Below are 20,415 nucleotides of genomic sequence, written 5' to 3'. Positions count from 1 at the left end.
GATTACTGGTAGCATTCAGTGTGGGTAAAATTTATGATTTAGTAGTGTAGCACTTTTATTAGGTGATTAGATGTCATAAAATGTATAATATAGAGAAGTTGTAGAATATTATGTCCACTTTGTAGAACTTTGAAAATAAAATTTTACAGATATTTATCACTGATTTGTCTATAAAAAGTCAAGCCATCCATTTACTTGAGGGTACATTTTGCAGCTGATCTACGGAGGCACATATTACTTAAACCTTGATGTTCTTTAGTGTTTTGTTAAGATTGTTTTTAATGGACCCAAAGAGTAGCTGGAGAAACCTGATTGAAAATATCCCAGGCTAAGATAGCCACAGCCATCTCCCAGTGTGTGGAACTTTGGGGTCTTCCTTGTCCACCTCTTTATTTATTGAAAATGACCCAGAACAATTTGCTGACTTAGATTCTGCCTATGGTCACTTGCTGGGGCACTTTGCATAGGATGAGGAATGACCATTTGTCTAAGTCCTGTGTCTCTTTAGGGTCCTCATACTTCATGTAAGGCTCTAAGGCTTCCCTTCTGAACAGACTACTGAGCAGAACAGACTACTGCTCTAGCTCTACTCCCAAAATTTTATTAAAGGTCCAGTTACCAAAAAAAAAAGGTGGAAAGTTTGCATAAAATATATGCCATATCTCTACTGATCAAAATATTTGAGATTTGGTCCTCAGATTCAGCAGAACAGTTTGGGAACCTGATTTTCACCCCTGTGTAACCCCCACCCCTGGGAATTGCATTTGCTTACTTGACTCACTATTGGTCAGCCAAGAGGACAGTAGGGGAGACAGCAATCAGGAGCTGTGACATCACTGTGGGAATACTGTGGAGGACATTGGCTTGCTCATCACCCAGCAGCCTGCCTCGAAAGGGAGCTAAGGAAAAAGTGTCCCAAAGCCCTCAAAGAACTGTGCTTCCACTGGGACAGTCATAGGTTGCAGACTGCACACATCTTGTCATTGACTCTCTGGTTTCCTTACCACATGTCACATTTTTGCGCACCTCTATCAAACGTTACTTTCTGGCACTCTGAAGTTACTCTGCCTTTCTTTTTCTGGGCTTATCCATATCTTCTAACCACATTGGTTTTCTCATCTTCTTATTTTATTCACAGTTTTGTTACAGCTTCAAATCTTCTGAATGAAGCAGATTAAAAATAAATTAAGCCAGGTACAATGGCAAGCACCTGTAGTCCCAGCCACTCAGGAGGCCAAGACAAGAGAATCAGCTGAGCCCAGGAGTTCAAGGCCAGCCTGGACAAAATAATGAGACTCTATCTCAAAAGAATTAAATTAAAAATGAATGTCTCACATATATGGAATCTAAAAAAAGTATTTCATAGAAATAGAGAGTAGAAAGGTAGTTACCAAAGTCACTGGAGGTAGGGGAAAGAAATACTGATCGCGAGATACAAAGTTTTATTAGTCTGGAGGACTAAGTTTTAGCAATTTATTGTACTGCATGGTGACCACAGTTAATGATGATGTATTACATATTTTACAGTTGCTAAAAGAATAGATTTTTATCATTCTTACCACCAGCAAAAGCAAAAAAAAATCGATAAAGTAATGGATATGTAATTATCTTGTTCTATTCTTCCTACATTGTATGTATAAATCAAAATAGCACTTGTACCCCGTAAGTATATACAATTGTCAATTTTTAAAAGTAATTAAATAGAAATAATATCTCTGTTCTTCAGATTAGAAAGTAAGAATCAGAGAGGTTAAACAGCTTGTTTAAGATTCAGTGAGTAGATTGAATTATAGAACAGGGACCCTAACCCATTAACTATAAATTTCATGTTTGCTTATACATCTATGTATGACTACCTAGTATATTGGCACACATAAATGAAATCCTAAGATGATATTTTAAAATCACATATGCAATTTTTCTGTTTCCATCTACAACATTAAAACTCTTCTCCAGAGTTGTCATTAATATTAAATTTGGCCTTTACCTCTCCCTTTTCTTCCCATTTCCGTGATGGAGATGCTAACATGCAAGAAAGGGAGGTAGCATGGACACCAGAAGAGAGAAGAGAATTAAAAGATGAGAGCAGGACCAGTAAGACATTTGCTCCTCAAAGTTGCCCTGGTGGATTTAATGGGAGGATATACAGTCTGAAGTGATTAAAAGAATGAAGCAAATTGTTTTTGAAAGAACTTTGTTTTGTGACCTTTGGAACAATGAAGAAACTCAGTCGGACTGAGAGTTATAATTTAGCCTCCTTTTATTGACTAGACAGAAGTGCTTTGTAATTAGTATGCCAGTTACTTGTAAATTAGTGTGTTTAAAATGTTTGGCGGTCTCTCCACCAGCCCTTTAATATTTTGAAGTTGTTCTCACAGAAAGTGCGTTTACACTCATAATTTGTACTTTCCCCTTTAAAAAGTCCTAGAGAAGAGAGGTAAATTTCTCTGTCTACTCTGAAAGGACTACAGAGGCTGATTTTTTGTGACACCATAAGGAGATTATTTTATATTATTATTGCTTTATTCCCCAGTAAGAGAAGTTGTGAGAGGTGAGGTATTATAGCCAAATCATGACTGAGTTCTCTAAAGTAAAACCAAGCTTATACCAAGTGAGTTCTCTCCCTGATTGATGCTGATTCTGAAAAGGCATCATATGTGTTGGTCCCTAAGAAAGATGCCCTATACTCTGCTTCGTGAAAGAGTTTGCTGAGGACTTTTTTGGTACAACTAAAAACCAATTAGGAAAAAGGGGAGATAGAGGGTGATCGAGGACTCACATAATGGAACCACAGGTAGCAAATGTGGAGTTGGCCCCAAGGTCTGTTGGGCCAGTAGACAAAAGAATAATGTCTCTCTCTCTCTCTCTCTCTCTCTCTCTCTCTCTCCTTCTCTCTCTTCATTTATATACTTGTATATTTCCTAGGATGATGAAAAAACCATTGTATCAAAGCTTCCCATTTTCCCTTTCTGCTTCTTTGGGAATTAGCTCCTCTTTCAGATAGCTGAGGAGCCTCAAAAAATTTATATAGAAGGGACTTAGGAAATACACCACTCGAATACTGCATTTGTAGACCTAGTTAAAATTGTTGAAGCTAGAGGAGGGAGGGCAAGCAGTGTTTCACTGTATTAGTATCTCTACTTTTTTGTTTAAAATTGCCCAAATGAAAAACTTTTTTCAAGAAAAAGATTCCAGAACTTAGAATTGATGCCAAAAGTAGTCTTAGAATTTACAAATGTCTTTACCCTGAGGTTGTTTTTCAAGCAGAGGGATCTTGCCTTTAGATGAGTCTGTTCTGGTGATCCTAAAACTTCCAGCTTGCCCTGAGGGAGTCCAGCTAAGTGTAGGCTTCAGAACTGGGCTTCCTTTGAAACAAATTCAGCAATTCCACCCAGCAGAGTGGCCCCCTAAACACCACAAGGAATGAGGGCTGAGGGGAAGACAGGGTGAGCAGGAGTGAGTTTACCACTTTGATTATTCCCCTGTACTGTATACAGATTTACCAGGAAGGTGACTCAACTTGTATTTGTAAAAAGGATATGTTTGCTCTGGGGATATTTGGTGGGAAATTGCCAACATTTATAGTTCAGGAAAAGACAATTAAATATGACTCTGTTCTTTAATCCCTATGAGTGGCAGACCATGTTACAGGTTTTAGATAGTCTCTTGCCCGAGTGCAAACTAAAGTTTTTCAAAGACTTGCACTGTTTGTCTTTGCATATAGGACTATAAGTAAGATGCCATGATAGTTCAGATTTAAATATCAGTTACAATAGGGACCTGATAGTTCTCCTTAAGTCTTCAGTCTCTCTGTGGTAAGAAAGGCAGGAATAGCTGTTCACTTACCATAACTAAGTCTTATACTTAGAACCTTAGCAAGTTCTAGCTGTAAGTGTGTGTACACAGCCTGTAAATTCAGTTCCAAATCTCTATCATCTGTTTAAGGAATCATTGAACTGAAAAAGAGACTGTGTGTTATAGGATTGATGGTTTACAGCCTTAAGTCAACTATTCTGACTCAGATCTCAAGTCTAAAACTTTCATATTTACTAGTTAAGACCCTTGGCAGGAAAAACACTTTTGCATGTGTATTTAGAGCAGGCAAAGAAAAAAAAACCCAACAATAGGTATAATATTTTGCAATGCCATCTGGTGGATGTCAATAAGCCATATCCATTTAGCATTTCCTTCCTTCCTCTCTCAGTCTCTTTGTCTTAAATGCCTGGCTTTCTGAAAGAAGAAAATGTTTGCTGTAAATGCTGACACTGAGGGCTGGGAGTGGAATGACAAACTCTCTTGTAAAAGCAGAGTATTACTCTGTTATTAAAAATAAAGCAAATGTGGCCAGGGATGTAGCTCAGTGGTACCTTGCTTACCTGGCAAGTACAAGGTGTTGAGTTTGATTCCTTGCACTGGGGAAAAAATTTTTTTTAATTAAAAAAAATAAAGCAAATGCAGGTTGGCATGAGTCAAGGATGATAGCCTTTCCTTCCCTGGGTTTACTTTAACTGAAAATACTCATGAAAAGCCACTAATAATTTCTTTACCATCTGATTAATAACAGGAGGATGCAGTGGAAATACGTCCAGTACCAGAGTGTCCTAAGGAACATTTGGGTAATAGAATATTGGTCAAGTTGCTGACCCTGAAGTAAGTACCAGCAGAGATATGAACGGCTGTACTGATGTTTGTTTTGCTTTTTAGATACAAACTATGTTGTTTCCTCAGAGTATGAATCAGGCAGGATTTCCCAATACGTATTTTACAGTGGGGAGCTGTGGAGTAGTACAAAGAGCAGAGCTTGGAGTTAGCTCCTTTTGACAGTCATTCTTCTACATCAGCAAAGTGAACATAGGTATCTACTAAGGTTAGGCATGAGGTAACTGAGTGAAATGGCCTACAGTAAGAAAAATAAGGGTAATATCAAAGGTGTGCTAGAATCAGTTTGTACTAGTCCACAGGAGCTGAGAGTACAAATCTTTTTTCAGTTCCTTGTTCAATAAAGTGACATTTGTAGCTTGAAATTGGTCATAGTGAAAATTTACAACATAGAAACTAGCAAATACTGCAAATTAGAGCCTGTTTTTTTTCCCAAAGACTTGTTTGTTAGACACTGTGGAAACACAATGACAGATGCAATTGAAACCTAGTCTCAGAGCCAGGGACAAGAAGGAGGGCCAAGGACTGTAACAAACTATGCTAAGGGCACACTTGCTGCTAGCTATAGCCAACCCTTGCCATGTAAGTAGGCTCATTTTTGTCAGTTGTCTTACCTTTTTTTCAGGCAAAAACTATAAATGCAGATTTTTTCTGTGTAAGTTCCTATTTTGTTAAATATTTTTTTCATTTTTTTAAAAACACCGTAAAATTCAAACAAAATATGTATGCAGGTTGGTCTCAATCTGTTGGACAATTATTTCCCACATTTATTTTAAAGTTATATTAGTTATCTCTAAACTTTATTGTTACACTTTTATTTTTTTAAAGGGTCATTTGTCCTCTCTATGTGTGTATTAATTTTGTACTTGCATAGGGAAATACTGTATCTGCATATAAAACATACATAAATCTGCTCCAGTGGATTGTCTTGTATATCCTCTAGGATGCTGGCATACCTCTTCTCTTTGAAAACTGCTGCTTTAGACAATTAATTGCCATTTCTTCAGATCATATATCCTTTTGAAAATACTAAATTTATAAATTCTGGGCTGAGGATGTAGCTAAGTGGTAGAGGCCCTAGATTTGATCCCCAGCACCACCTGGGAAAAAAAAGTTGTAAATGCTCTCTACTGGCAACAGTACATAAGCATAGCATTTTTTCATATGCTGTCAGGAAGTTTTCAACCCTGGGAAGTTCTCTGAGCTTTGGAGTCTTTATTCTAGGACCAGAGGTCTTATGTGGTAGACCAGATGGCTGAACCGTCTTTGTGGCCACCTCTCAGAAGGTGATCCCATGTGATTCTCACAGACATGAGAGCTGACTGTACTGCACCCCTCTCTTCCCAGCCACTTCTGCTAGTGGGTACAAGGGCTTTTTGTCATGCATACAGAAATTACCAGCGTAATACCAAGCAGTGGACACAGAAAGACAAACTAGCCCTTGCCAGCCAGCCGTGAGCAGGAGGAATGACTGGAAGTGGCTGTTCTCCTCTACAGTGTTCAGGAAACTTACCCTATTGTCTGTAGCCCTCAGTCACCAGCACAGGATGCATAATCACTTTTAGATGCAGTGCCTGTGCCATTTGTAATGGGAAGAATTCTTCCCTGTGATGTTTGTCACCAAGCCTTCTAGACCCTTCCAATAAATAAATGGCAGCTCTTCTCACAGGTGGGAAAACATGGCCCACTGAGAGACATGAGGTATAAAAAAGCCAGATTGAGTCAGTTGGATTTCTCTTAATGAAAATTATTTTTTTTGTTGTTTGTTTTTTTTTTGGTACTGAGGATCGAACTCAGGACCTTGGGCTTGTGAGGCAGGCGCTGGAACCACTGAGCTAAATCCCCGGCCCTCTTAATGAAAATTATTGAGTAGTTTCTAGTGATGTTTACCCAACTACTAAAGCAGAAATTAAGTAGAATTGGTGTGTTTGTCCAGTGCCCTTGGCCTGCTCAAGTGACTTAAATAGTTTATCTATGTTACATATATATCTGTGAGAGGGAAGACAGACCAAAGAGATGGTCCATATAACTATGTGTGGTATAACTACATTGAATAAACTTTTTAAAAGAAGAAATAGCCAGGGCCAGGGATTTAGCTCAGTGGCACAGAGCCTGCCTCTCAAGTGTAAGGCCCTGAGTTCAATCCCCAGTACCGGAAAAAAAAAAAGAAAAAAAAAGAAATAGCCAGGTATAGTAGCACACACCTGGAATCCCAGAACTTGGAAGGCTGAGGCAAGAGGATTGCCTTCAAGGCCAGCATGAGCTACATAGTAGTCAGTTCAAGGCTCAAACTACATAGTGAGACCCTACCTCAAAAAAGAAAAGAAAAGAAAGAAATTTCTACATATAAAACTTGAATGCAAAAATATAAATAGTAAAAATTTAGTTATAATATTAAAGATGCATTTTTCCCATTGACATTGATATGCAAAATTCTATTTATAATACTATAGGATTTATTGGCTAGGGGATTTTTGAAAAATTATCATGATCTATAACTCTCTGTTTTGCTTTAGAGAAACAGATAAAGCCTCAGTAATACTGAAACAATTAAGCTGGTGCCAATTCTGTAAATGTAGTAGCCAGAAAAAAGAGTGACAATAAAGTATTTTTCTATTTTGTATTTTATAATGGCAAGTCTTGTACTTTAAAATTTAATTTCATCTTGAGCAAAATAATCTCCACTGGGAGGAATCTTCTTGGTGGTGAGGCCAAGTGTGTATTTAATTTGCCCAGAGAGTTGATTTTAAATGAAGATTTTAGGAGGCCTCCCATCACCATCTCCCCAACAAGATTCTGGTTCAGTAGGTTTCAGGTGGGCCAACAGCCTTCATGGTGACAAACCCATTGTTTGCCTCAAACACTTGTCTCTGGGGTCTATACTTGGGAAAATACTGGAAGAAATCCTATGTTCTGTGATCAGAAAGAGCTAGTTTCTGACTGTGTCAGGAACTGTGACCGTGTCACTTCCTAACTCTGTAGCTTTTGTCAAATTACTTGGTTTCTCTGAACTGTAGTTTCTTTGTGTATAAAATGGGGCTGATATCTGCATTATGCTGTTTTTGTGAAGAGTAAAGAGTTGACGTGTGTACAGTACTTAGCACATCATAATTAGATGTATTTAATGTTCATTCTCTTTTTCTGTTTTTCTGAACCCAGAGAACTTAGACTCAGTACTTACCTAAGTGACACACACAGCATCCACACCCTTTGGGTGTCAGTTTGCACACAATTAAATACAGGATGACTATGCCAGGCAACCACAGGTGATCTTTGGTACACTAAAGCCCCAAATTAATGTGCTATTATTTAACAAGAGAATTATCATAGAAATTCTCAAATGTGTATGTGGGGGGATGTATATAACATAAAACTACTATCATAACCATTTTTTTAATGTTTAAAGCTGTCTCATTTATTATTTAGGCTATTTAGATAGTATACTTATATTGAAAATGGAAGCGAATTTTTCAATTGCTTTTAAAAAAAGTAAATAGTAATTAATGAATTTACTGTTATCCTCAAAATCGTCTACGTTTAAGGTGAGAATCTTGGCCAATACAAGGGTGCTGCTCCAAATTGTGAATGGTATTACGAGAGCTGCAATCTCTTTGTTTTTTTCTTCTTGAAGATGTTGAAGCTGCCTTCTGTAGATACTCTGTGGGGAAATAGTAGCATCTGGATATGGTTTTGATTTAGTCTGAACTCTTGCTAGTTTGGCATCAAACTCCAGCTGTAGTTTGATGATTTCATTTTGCTTTTCTTTTTCTTGAGTTATTAACTTTGCATTTAACTCTGAGATTTCCATCTCCTTTTTCTTTATTAGATCTTTGTGCTTTTCTTCATTTAATTCAACTTTTTTCTGCATATCTTGATAAAGTTTACTTATTTCTATTTTACGTTCTTTCTCTTTGATTTTCATTTCATGTACAAGTTTGGCAATATTATTCTTATATTCCTGTTTGTGAAATTTCAGCTTTTCCCTTGTCATATCAGCATTTCTTTTTAGTTGTTCATTTTCACCTCTCAAATTGTGTTGATATTCAATGGTCTGTTGTAGCCCTTTCATCATATAGTGAAGAGCAGCACATTCTTTTTTAATTGAGGCTTCCTTTGTTTGCACTACTTTTAATAAAGAGATAGACTTTTCCAACTGAATTTCCAGTATGTTATTCTTTCCACTGGTTTCTATCATTTTCTTTTCTATCTGTGAAAAATCCTTTATAAGTTTGTCAATATTCACACTGCTAATCTTTTTTGTACATCTTTCACTACTTTGATCCATGCTTGAATTGCTGTTGTTCCTGGTTCCTCAAAGTCTCCCCCGCCTCAGTTGGCCCATGACCATTTTTAATATGCAGTTCAGTGGCATTAAGTACATTTACATTGCTGTGCAACCACTGCCACCATCCATCTCCAGAAAATTTTCATCTTCCCAGATTAAAACTAATTCCCCTGTCTTCCTTTAGCCCCTGGCAACACTATTCTACTTTCTGTCTCTGAACTTGACTATACTAGGTATGCCATATAAGTGGAATTGTACAGGGTTTATCCTTTCATAACTGGCTTATTTAACTTAGTACAGTATTGTGTATATCAGACTAATCTTCCTTCTTAAATGAATAATATGCCAGTATTCCATTTTGTTTATTCATTCGTCTCACCATATGACTATGGTGAATAATGCTGTTTCTAAATATTGTCTTCAAATTATATTCACACACATTATCTTCCACAATTCTTACAACAACTGTGGAAAATAAAAAGGTCAAATGTCCTGCCCTCATTTTCCAGATTTCAAAAAACGGGACTGGGAAAAGGCCAAGGGACCTGATTAGGATCTCAGAATTGGTAGGCAGGAGCCTGTGTCTGTCTGACTCAGTGCCTCTGGGTCTACCATTCCTCCAGACTACCTCACTACTAAAAATGTCATCTGAGCAATTAACCCTTTTGTCTATGCTTACATTCTGCCCAAGTAGTCTTCTTTAAAGTCCTCTGTTGAGACAAAACTATCGAATGGAAAGATCATTCTTTCACATTTGCCTTAAAATAAAATTTGGCTTAATCTCCCTAATAAACATAGATGCAAAAATCCTCAATAAGATACTGGCAAACAGAATACAGAGGGTCATCAAGAAGATCATACACCCTGACCAAGTCAGATTTATCCCAGGGATGCAAGGATGGTTCAACATATGTAAATCAATAAATGTAATACACTATATTAACAGAGTCAAGGACAAAAACCATATGATCATCTCAATAGATGCAGAAAAAGGATTCAATAAAATTCAACACCCATTCATGATAAAAACCCTGTAGAAAATTGGCATAGATGGTCTTTATCTCAACTTGATAAAGGCTCTATCTATGAAAAAAAACCCAACAGCCAACATCATACTAAATGGTCAAAAACTGAAAACCTTCATGCTAAAATCAGGAACAAGACAAGGATGTCCACTATCACCACTCCTGTTCAATATAGTTTTGGAAACATTAGCCATAGCAATTTGACAAGAGAAAGAAATAAAAGTAATAAAGATAGGAAAGGAAGAAGTTAAACTGTCATTATTTGCTGGCAATATGATACTCTACATAGAAGACCCAAAAAACTCAACCGAAAGACTTCTAGGCTTAATTGACAGATTCAGTAGAGTAGCTGGATACAAGGTCAACACTCAAAAATCAATACCCTTCTTGTACACAAATAAACAATCCCTTTCACAATAGTATCCAAAAAAATGAAATATTTAGGAATCAATCTAATGAAGGAAGAAAAAGACTTCTACATTGAGAACTATAGCACACTGAAAAAAGAGATCGAAGAGGATATAAGAAAATGGAAAGACATCACCTGTTCCTGGGTAGGAAGAACCAATATAGTGAAAATGGCCATACTTCCAAGACTGCTATACAGATTCAATGCAATCCCAATTGAAATCCCAACAGCATATTTCACAGAACTAGAGAAAACAATCCAAAAGTTCATCTGGAACCAGAAGAGACCTAGAATAGCAAAAGCAATTCTAGGGAACAGAGACATGGCAGGGGGTATCACAATTCCCAACTTGAAACTGTACTACAAAGCTACTGTGATAAAAACAGCATGGTACTGACGAAGAAACAGACCCGAGGATCAGTGGAATAGATTAGAAGATGCAGAAACAACTCCAGACATACTCAGCTACCTCATCTTTGACAAAGGAGCCAACCATCCTCACTGGAGGAAAGATAGCCTCTTTAATAAATGGTGTTGGAAAAACTGGATTTCAATTTGCCAAAGATTAAAACTAGACCCCTATCCTTCACCATGCACTAAACTAAAATCAAAGTGGATTAAAGATCTAAATATTAAAACAGAAACACTAAACTTGCTGGAAGAGAAGTTAGGTAGAACTCTCGAAGACATTGGCATAGGAAAGGACTTTATGAACAAATCCTCAGTATCACAGGAACTAGCACAAAGAATCAACAACTGGGATCTCATCTTATTAAAAAGCTTCTGCACTGCAAAACCACCAACATGGGCCAGGGATTTAGCTCAGTGGTTCCGGCGCCTGCCTCACAAGTGCAAGGTCCCGAGTTTGATCCCACGTACCAAAAAAAAGAGAAACCACCAACAGAGCTAAGAGACAACCTACAATGTGGGGAAAAATTTTTACCAGCTGTTCCTCAGACAGAAGTCTACTATCTAGAATATATAAAGAACTGAAAAAAATCAGACTGCCCCCAATTTAAAGACCCAACCCAAAAATGGGCATCTGAAATGAAGAGACATTTCTCAGCCAAAGAAGTAAAAACAGCAAATAAACATATGAAAAAATGTTCAACATCACTGGTCATTCGAGAGATGCAGATGAAAATAACGCTGAGTTTCCACCTCACTCCAGAAAGAATGGCTACTATCATGAAATCAACCATTAACAAGTGCTGGCAGGGTTGTGGGGAGAAAGAAACCCTTCTTCATTGTTGGTGGGAATGCAGACTGGTGCAACCACTATGGAAATGAATATGGAGATACCTCAACTGGGATTGGAAGTCCCATTTGACCCAGCTATTCCTCTACTGGGTATCTTCCCAAAAGAATTAAAAGAATCATACCACAGTGATATATGCACACTCATGTTTATAGTGGCACATGTTTATTTTATAATAGCTAAAACTTGGAAACAGCCCAAGTGCCCATCAACTGGAGACTGGATAAAGAAGATGTGTTTTTTTTTTATAAAGTGGAGTACTACTCAGCCATAAAGAATGAGAAACTAGAGACATAGCTAAGTAGATGCACAGTGAGGCCATACTCTTAAATGAAATAAATAAGACACACATGTGTAAATACTCAAGAGTCTCTCTGGTGTGAAAAACTAAAAGTGTAAATAAGAATCAAAATGTATAATTGATATTGTGAAAGAGGAAGAAAATGTTTAGAGGAATAGGGGAAGTGGAAGGGGAAGGGGAAAGGAAAGAAGGGAAAAGAAAAAATATGAGAAAAGGAAAAACATGGAAACAAAGTCTTTGTATATAGGGAAGGGTGGAGGGAGTGAAGGGAGGACAGGAGAATGGGGAAAAAATAAGAACCAAGATACATCATGTAAAGGTACAAGATCCCAATGATGAATGTAACTGTATTTTATACCTAAAATGTACCAATAAACTAAATGGAAAATAAAATAAAATAAAATTTGGCCTAATTCATACAGCTTGTGAGGTAGTGGTGGTCCAGGTCTCTTTATTGGTGCTCTCTGTGGGCAGTGTCCAAGGTCACGGTTATTAAACTGAGAAACTTGGATGATGCTCACCTGTGTTTCATGTGTACTTACAGCATGTGGCAGGATTATGTATTTTCTTTAAACCCACCATTTTAAGAAGAATCATCAGTCAGGGTCAATATGAAGGGCTCTTCTTTCCAGCTCTCATGAGATCCTGACTCCTCAGTGCTTATGTTCTGTGCTCAATCCCTTCCTCCTACCTAAACTCATCAGTTCCCCAGCAGCAGAGTTTAGGAAGGGCCAAACATTCATCTGCATCATGACCTAATCTTCTGACTGTCCCTCTGTAAGTCTAAGGAAAAGTAATTGAACATTTCTTTTTTTTTTTATTACCTGAAACACCCATTCCTTAAAAATTGAATAACAGAGTTTTCTGTCCTAGAATTAAAATGTAAACAAGCCCATTTCTTGAGAGACTTCCTTAAAATATGGCAGCTATGGGGATAAGAAATACTATTTTGGATCAGACAGAAGGTTGACTCAGTCCACTTTTTCTTGTAGTACCTACCATCAACAAGCATTTGGGGGCCATGTATCCACTATGTCCTTACATGATTAGGTATTTTCCATGAATCTTGTGTGTTTCTTCATTAATATCCAAATGTGATTCTGATATACATGGAGTTATCCAAATATTTTTGGAAACTTTTTATATTTGTAACTAGTTTATACATCCAAGAAGTTTCAGAAAATTCAAAATTGTCTAGTTTAAAACCATACTGACTTTTGTTCCTCTTTCTTTCTTTGACAGATTTGAGATTGAAATTGAGCCTCTGTTTGCCAGCATTGCCCTCTATGATGTTAAAGAAAGGAAAAAAGTAAGAAAGTAAAAAATAACCCATCCAAGCATGCATAGTATTCATGATTCTTTTGGTTCATGGTTTTAAATCTTACTTTTATACAGAAAAAAATATAAGATATGAAAGGAAATGACCTTTGGTGGATATAGTTCTATTACTTTTGTGATTTATGAAGAAATGACTTGGGAATATTAGTAATTTATGCTATTTGAGAAATTTTTAAGTGAAAGGCCTGCTGGGGGTGGTGGTTCTTCATTGAAAAAAATCCAGGGACCCAAGACTTCTCCATGAGTGTTTTAGTATTTGGTCCGTCTGTAATTTTTAGAGGAAGACAACAGTAGCAAAGCCAGAGAGGATGCCTCTGCCTTTCTTTACCCATAACCATTCAATATTGAAGGAAACATGTGTCTTGGAATAAATATTAATAATCATGGAGTTGAGGCAGGTTAACTGCTAAAACAAGTAGACTCCCAAATCCAGTGATTTAGAGCGGTGGTTCTCAGAGTTGGATGTGTATCAGAATCATCTGGGAGCCTTGGCTAAACACAGATAATGTACCCTGCCCCAGTATTTCTGACCTGGTGAGTCTTGAATGGTGCCCAGAACTTTGAATTTCTAGTAGATTTCTTGATGATGTTGATGATGTTGAAACTGGCCAGGGGACATATTGTGAAAACCACCGATTTAAAGGACAAGAAGTTTCTGTCTTTTGTTGTTGTTTGCAGTGCTGGAAATTGAGCTCGGCATCTTGCACGTCCTAAGCAAATGCTGTTTTGTTTCTTAACAGTCCAGAGTGTGTGGGGTGGTGCGTAGAAGGCCAGTAATGCCTTCATTCCACTTGGTCACTCAGGAACCTGGGATGGCAGTGCGTCCTCTTCCTTCAGTATGTGGTGTGATCAAAAACTATAGTGAATGTTTAGCTTTTTAAAATGTATTACAGTAGGGCCAGGGATTTAGCTCAGTGGTTTCACTGCCTGCTGCGCAAGCACAAGGACCCGAGTTCAATCCCCAGTACCAAAAAAGAAAGAAAGAAAAAAAAATGTATTACAGTAAAAGACACATTGCCATTAATCCCCCTAAAAATATTCCCCCTTGCTTTCTGCACACATATCCCATCATTCTTGCCATTTTCTAAAACAATTCTGGAAGTAGTCTTCTGTGAGTTTAGTTGCACTGTCATAGCTGCCTCAGTGTCCTGAACTGATTCAAAATATTTACATTTCATGGTCATCTTGACTTTGGGAAAGAACCAGAAGTCACACAGGGCCAGATCCAGTGAATGAACCGGATGAGGACACACCACGGTGTCTCTGTGTGTCAGAAATTGCTGTAAACACAAATTATAAACTGCTTCACAAAGTGGCAAGAACAATGGATGTGTTCTGAGGAAGTGGGAGTATTTGGAGGGAGGTTAATGGCAATGTGGTTTTTTTACTGTAATAGAGGGGTTTTTTTTACATAAATATTCTGTGTATTTTTGATGTACTCTCCCCACATCCCTCTTGTCATTGCCGTTGCTGCCTGGAATAAGGCAAAGGGTGGGTAGGAGAGGCTGTAATTGTAAACTAGTTGAGGGCAGAGGTAATGTCCTACTCTTCTTTAGGATAGTACTTACCACACCACTAATACTCAGGAAATATTGGTAGGCTAATAAAAATTTAAATGTTTCTAGAAATCTCTATCAGATGGCTCTAGAATATCTAAAAATTGTAAAAAAAAAAATATGCTTAATCAGATTTTCCATGGGCTCTACCATACACCATATCCATGGTTATGTTTCTCTTTTGAGTGAAATTATTTTATGGCTTTTTCATTCTTTTTTAAAACATGTTTAGATCAGGAAGACAACAGTCTAACTTATTTTTACCTTTTCTGCTTATTTACAGATCTCAGAAAATTTTCACTGTGACCTAAATTCTGACCAGTTCAAAGGCTTTCTGCGAGCTCACACACCTTCTGTTGACCCATCAAGTCAGGCAAGATCTGCCATCTTCTCCATCACCTACCCATCCTCAGACATCTACCTAGTAGTCAAGGTAGGGAAGCACAGTCCGATCTGTGCATTCTGATGTCTTCATTGTTGTGTGTCTCTCAGCATATGTGTGAGGTGGAAGACACAACAGAACATGTCCACTGTGAGAATTGAGTGCTTTCTTTCCCGCCTTATCCTTTTTCCTTTACAAGTAAATTCCCCAGAAAGACTAAAGGTATTGGAATCTTAGATTCCTAGATTTAAATCCTGGCTTTGCACTGAGTAGCTTTCTGAATGAATGACCAATGCCTAAACTTTCTGAGACTTAAGTTCGTTATCAGTATAGGGGACGATCATGCTGACCTCAGTGGGCAGTCATGGCCAAGGAATGAAACCTGGCCCTTCCTCCTAACTAAAGCGAGCGCCCTCAGCTGTCCAGCTTCAGGAGGCTGCTGTGGAGAAAGGAACAAAATCTTTCCAGCATTATTTCCTAACAATGGTTATGTTTTTCTAGAAACTTTCAGTTAAATGTTCCCAAGTGCAGGCTCTGACAGTGTGAGGTGTGGGCTTTGGTTTATAAGTTTCGCTGCTCCTTTTCATCACCATCTCATAGACTGTCTAGTGAGAGTCAAAATCCGGGAGGTTGTTATAAGTAGGAGAACCTTTCATTATACACTGTACTCTTTGCTGGTGTAAGAAAAAGAGACTATCCCCATACACCAAAATGACTGGTTATAATTTAACAACAAACAGTGGGTACTTAACTGACCTCAAGCCAAATAATTGGTTTTATTGACTCTCTACCCCAAAATTTTAAAACAAATCAAAGCAACAAATTCAGGTGTCTGATTTAATGTACACCCAGCCTTCTGTGTCTGGAAAAAGTTTAGTTAGCTCAGTGTCTTGTGTCCTTAATCCCGCTGATTCTCCTGTCATCTCTATATGGTAGCACCATATAGATACCAAAGAATTCAGGTTACTTGGAGGTCATTTCATTTTGGAAAGATTGTGAAAGATTACTGTAGCTTGAGGGTAAATTGTTAGAGCTTGTGGAAAGTATAGTTAAAAACCTGTCGCTAAAAGGACACATTTCTTGTTGTCAAACTTTAAAGTAGTATTATTAAGTGTGGTATTACTTAGACATATGGGAAACTTATCTTAAATCTCACTCTGTTTGCTCTGTAGTTAAGTTTACAGTTCTCTCTTGGCCTGGGAAACCAACAAACCCAACACTAGTTCTATGGAGCTAAATTTATTTCAAACTCTATTCTTTGAAAAATGACTTTCTTAGTGTTTGTAAATGGGGAGGGATGGTGGGGTTGAAGGGAGGGCAGGGAAGGGGGAAAAAATTAGAACCAAGAGAGTATGTAAAGGTGCATATCTCCAATGATGAATGTCATTATATTGTACACCTAAAATGTACCAATAAAAGGATATACAAAAAGTAAAATACAAATAAAAAAATAAAGTTGAGATGCACTGTGAAAAAAAAAGAAAAGAAAAATGACTTTATTTTGATTAATCTGTAATACTCTACCAAACAATAGTGCTGAGCTATTAGTTAATAACCACTGACTGTGTCCCCAAATACAAATGCGCCCCTTGGCAATAGCAAGTTTACTTTAAATTGTTTGGTTATAATTAAGAAATTTAAATCTACACAGCAAGACAATCCATGGTTTGCCTTCTCTTTGTTTGTCTTAGCTCTAAGGTCAACAATGTTGCTGCTTCCTTATAAATAGGTAGTAAATGGTAGTGTGATCTTTGGCACATCCAGACAGACAGATATCATTTGATAAAGAGGGGCTTCCTTTTTTATTCCTGTTCATTCACAGGCTGTACGCCAAGATCATAACTATTTAGGTAGAGTCACCTCGTTCGTGTATGGCATATAATATTACTTGATAGGGGCTTAAAAAGTTAATTCAAGATTGTGTGAAGTAGATAAAAGGATTCATTTCACAAGTGAGGAATGCAGAGTGAACCTTAGGCTTTTTAAAGAATAGTCAAGTAGGTTCTGAGCCAGCCCCTCCTGAGTAGGGCAGAAGCCAGCCTTTCCATCTGAAAAGCCTTAGATGATTGGGACTTTGCCCTCCCTCCCCTGGTGGTGACAACTCATGTACCTCATCATCAGTCACGAAGGACCAGTGGCTCTCACTGGCTGCAGCACCTTCTTATGCAGGGCCTGGAGTCACCTGGGCCCAGTGCAGGGAGTGGAGTGGACAGTAGCTCCCAGTCCTATCAAATCTGGACTTAGTCCTGCTTCCAGATTTTGAGGATTCTTCTCCTGTGAGTTCCAAATAAAGCCATGACATTCCCATTCCTTGCTTCAAGGTCCTAATTAAGTTCTTAATCTTTGTTCACAATTCACTTTAAAGACCATGGTTTTATCCATTGACTTTACGGGGAAAAAATAGCTTCATTCCAATTCATTCTGTGAGCTCCTGACAGTAACCTTAGGAGACAGGGTCCATATTGTGTTTACTGCCTAATCTCCCCAGCGGCTATCACCTAGAAGATAGTAAATGAATATTTTTAAATGAATGAATCAAACAAATACTAACTGACACTAGTCAGTTTCTAGCTCAGGTACGATGCTGCTGTGTTTTCGATGTGGTGCATTTCTAGTGGGACCAGCCTTCCCTTCCTGCAATAGCAATGGGCTGAGATTTTAAGTTTCTTTGATGAGAAGAGAGGCTTCCAGCTTGGAATCCTCCCTGGACCAGGTGTCCATTGAACAGCACCATGCCGCTTCCTTTAACCACATTAAATACCCCTCTATCAGTAGGGTATTCTGATTTAAATACCTCATGTCTACCTGATAACAGGGTCTTAATAGAATATGTGTCTATGAGTGTGAGAGTGATCTGGCTGCGACATCTGTCATCCCTTTGATTGCCAGGGTTGATTTTGTTAATCTGGCTGGCTAGGCGGGTGTTTCCTTCCTCCCTCACCGTGCCAGGCGTCCCTCCTGATACTGTGTACTTGGTTGAAGAGAAGAACCTTTCCCCGTAGAAGAGGGCCATTTCCTCTGTTGGGGTATATGAGTAGCTGTGCTCCCCTCCTAGAACCTCCACACAAGCTCTCAAGAATCCATGTCTGTGGAATACACTGACTCAAATCAAGGATCCTCTGAACTGATAACACGGGCTAATGGGACCAAATCTGCTTGCCTTTCCCCATCAACATCTAAGTTTAAGCGATCTAGCACATCCAGGCAGATGTTATTTGATAAAGAGGGGCTTCTTTTTTCTCATGTTAAATTTTCTTTGAGCTGAGAATTAGGGAATTTCAAATTTCTCCTTTTCTCTCTCCTAAACATGGTGCCCAGTCTATGGCCATACCACCCTGAAGGCACCCGCTCTTGCTCTTGCTCTTGGTACCCAAGTTTATGGCCAATGACCGGGCAGCTCCTTTATCAGAAGCAAAATGGGAAAAGATGCTCAACAGTGGCAGCGTTCGGCCTCTCACAACCACTTAGCAAGTTGGAAAGCTGCATGTTTCAGTGCTCTTGAATTTCTTTCCAAATCTGCTAAATCCAGAGAAGCAGCCCTAATAGGAAATACAGGACACAATTACAGATAATTTATTCTGTTCATTTGTTCATTTTCTATAAGGTTTTAGTCCTTAACTTAGCTTTTATAGAGACCATATCTCTTTTTTACTTTGTAAGCAATAATAAAGAAAATTAGTTTTTCACTTCCTGCATATGTCTCATGGGTCTTGTTTTACGAAATAACTTTTATTGCATTTTTATTATACACATAATACATGTTTATTATTTAAAAATAGAAACTACATATCAGCAATAGGAAGAAAATAAAGATCACATAACCCCACCACACAGAGGTAGCTACTATTAACAGTTGCTGTGTATCTACTATCATCCTTTTAATATGCCTTTATAATTCCTTTCATAAAACTGTATGGTACTGTTCACACTATTTTTTTAAAATCAGAAAATGTATATTATGGCTATCCTGTGTCATCAAATACTGTTCCTAAGGGCTGGGGATTTAGCTCAGTGGCACCACGCCTGCCTTGCAAGCGCAAGGTTCTGAGTTCGATCCCCGGTACCACAAATACTATTCCTAAGGATAATTTTGATGGTTGCATAGATCCCATTATGTGGATATATTTCACTCACTTTAATATTATTTTTGTTGATAGATTGAAAAAGTCCTTCAGCAGGGAGAGATTGCAGACTGTGTGGAACCCTACATAGTTATCAAAGAAAGTGATGGTGGAAAGGTATGACAACTCTAGTATTGCTAAGTGGTGACATCTTAGAATAAGCAGATATTCTCACAGATGTTTCACAAATAATTAATGGAGTTAGACTACAACACATCTCCATATAACATACTAATACATTGTATTTAAGCAAAAGAAGAAAGACTAGTTATCGGTGGTAATCTTTTAAAGAAATAAATCATTGCATTCACTAATGATGATATGCACCAATGCCTGAGTACAAAATTTGGCTAGGGCAAATCCATGTCCTGTTGTCTTTATTCCAGGATTTGAAACAGCTGATTGGGAAGGCTGCAGAGACCCCATGAAACCACACAGTGCTAGGGCTCTCCTTGCCTTCCTAACATGATGGGGCATTGTCCTTCTCAGTATTAATAATTGACAATTGGCTATGACTTCAGTACATCATCAGTTAATTAGCACACTGTAAGTCCTAAGCCATGAAAAGGACATCTTTTCTCAGCACCAGTTTGCAGAGTTTCCCAGTATGGTTTTTAAAACATAACCTTTCTGGAATAAGACTTCCCCAACTGGCCTCGTAAATTTCAAATAAAATTGATGGAACTCAAGACTTTTGTTAAATCTACACTTAGTCTGAACTTAGCACACCTTGGAAGTCTTGTCAACTTAATAAAGAAGTCGTTAGGAGTCTTTGTAGCTTTTTTTTTTTGGAGTTTTCCAAAGCAACTTTGTAAAATAGATTCTTTTGGAATCTTGGTAGATGATGTATTAAATTTTTCACCCCAAGTTTCTTTCATGAGAGTCCAAGTCCTGTAGCTATACCTGGAAGAGGCACTTGTGGATAAGCTGGTATAAAAGCCTGGGACATTTCTTTTTTTAGCAGCATGTTCAGTTTACTTGTAACCTTTTGTTAAAATCTTCTTTATATAATGTTTATTTCCTTACGATCTAGACCTCTGGGACAAGTTGAGTCATTTTTCTGCTGATTCATTCCTTAATC

At 37.9% G+C, this 20,415-nt stretch overlaps 1 protein-coding gene and 1 pseudogene across 4 annotated transcripts in view; one reads left to right on the top strand and one right to left on the bottom strand.

The window, feature by feature from the left end:
• The window catches only part of Dock8 (dedicator of cytokinesis 8), a 231,693-nt gene that overhangs the window by 80,417 nt on the left and 130,861 nt on the right, over window positions 1-20,415 (top strand). For all 4 annotated transcript variants that reach the window (XM_004838202.4, XM_004838200.3, XM_004838199.3 and 1 more), the window contains 4 exons: window positions 4,565-4,650; window positions 13,180-13,246; window positions 15,115-15,264; window positions 19,371-19,451. In XM_004838202.4, coding sequence (XP_004838259.1) covers window positions 4,565-4,650; window positions 13,180-13,246; window positions 15,115-15,264; window positions 19,371-19,451 — 384 coding nt within the window. The remainder of the gene's footprint in view (window positions 1-4,564; window positions 4,651-13,179; window positions 13,247-15,114; window positions 15,265-19,370; window positions 19,452-20,415) is intronic.
• LOC147825952 (coiled-coil domain-containing protein 152 pseudogene) lies at window positions 8,017-8,988 on the bottom strand (annotated as a pseudogene).

This window comes from Heterocephalus glaber, unplaced genomic scaffold (assembly GCF_053883595.1).
Source record: "Heterocephalus glaber isolate CG9 unplaced genomic scaffold, H.glaber_assembly_v1.0 deba00001481, whole genome shotgun sequence".
In the NCBI taxonomy this organism is placed as follows: domain Eukaryota; kingdom Metazoa; phylum Chordata; class Mammalia; order Rodentia; family Bathyergidae; genus Heterocephalus; species Heterocephalus glaber.
The sequence above is the reverse complement of the archived record's forward strand: the minus strand, read 5'-3'. Positions and strand labels throughout refer to the sequence as shown.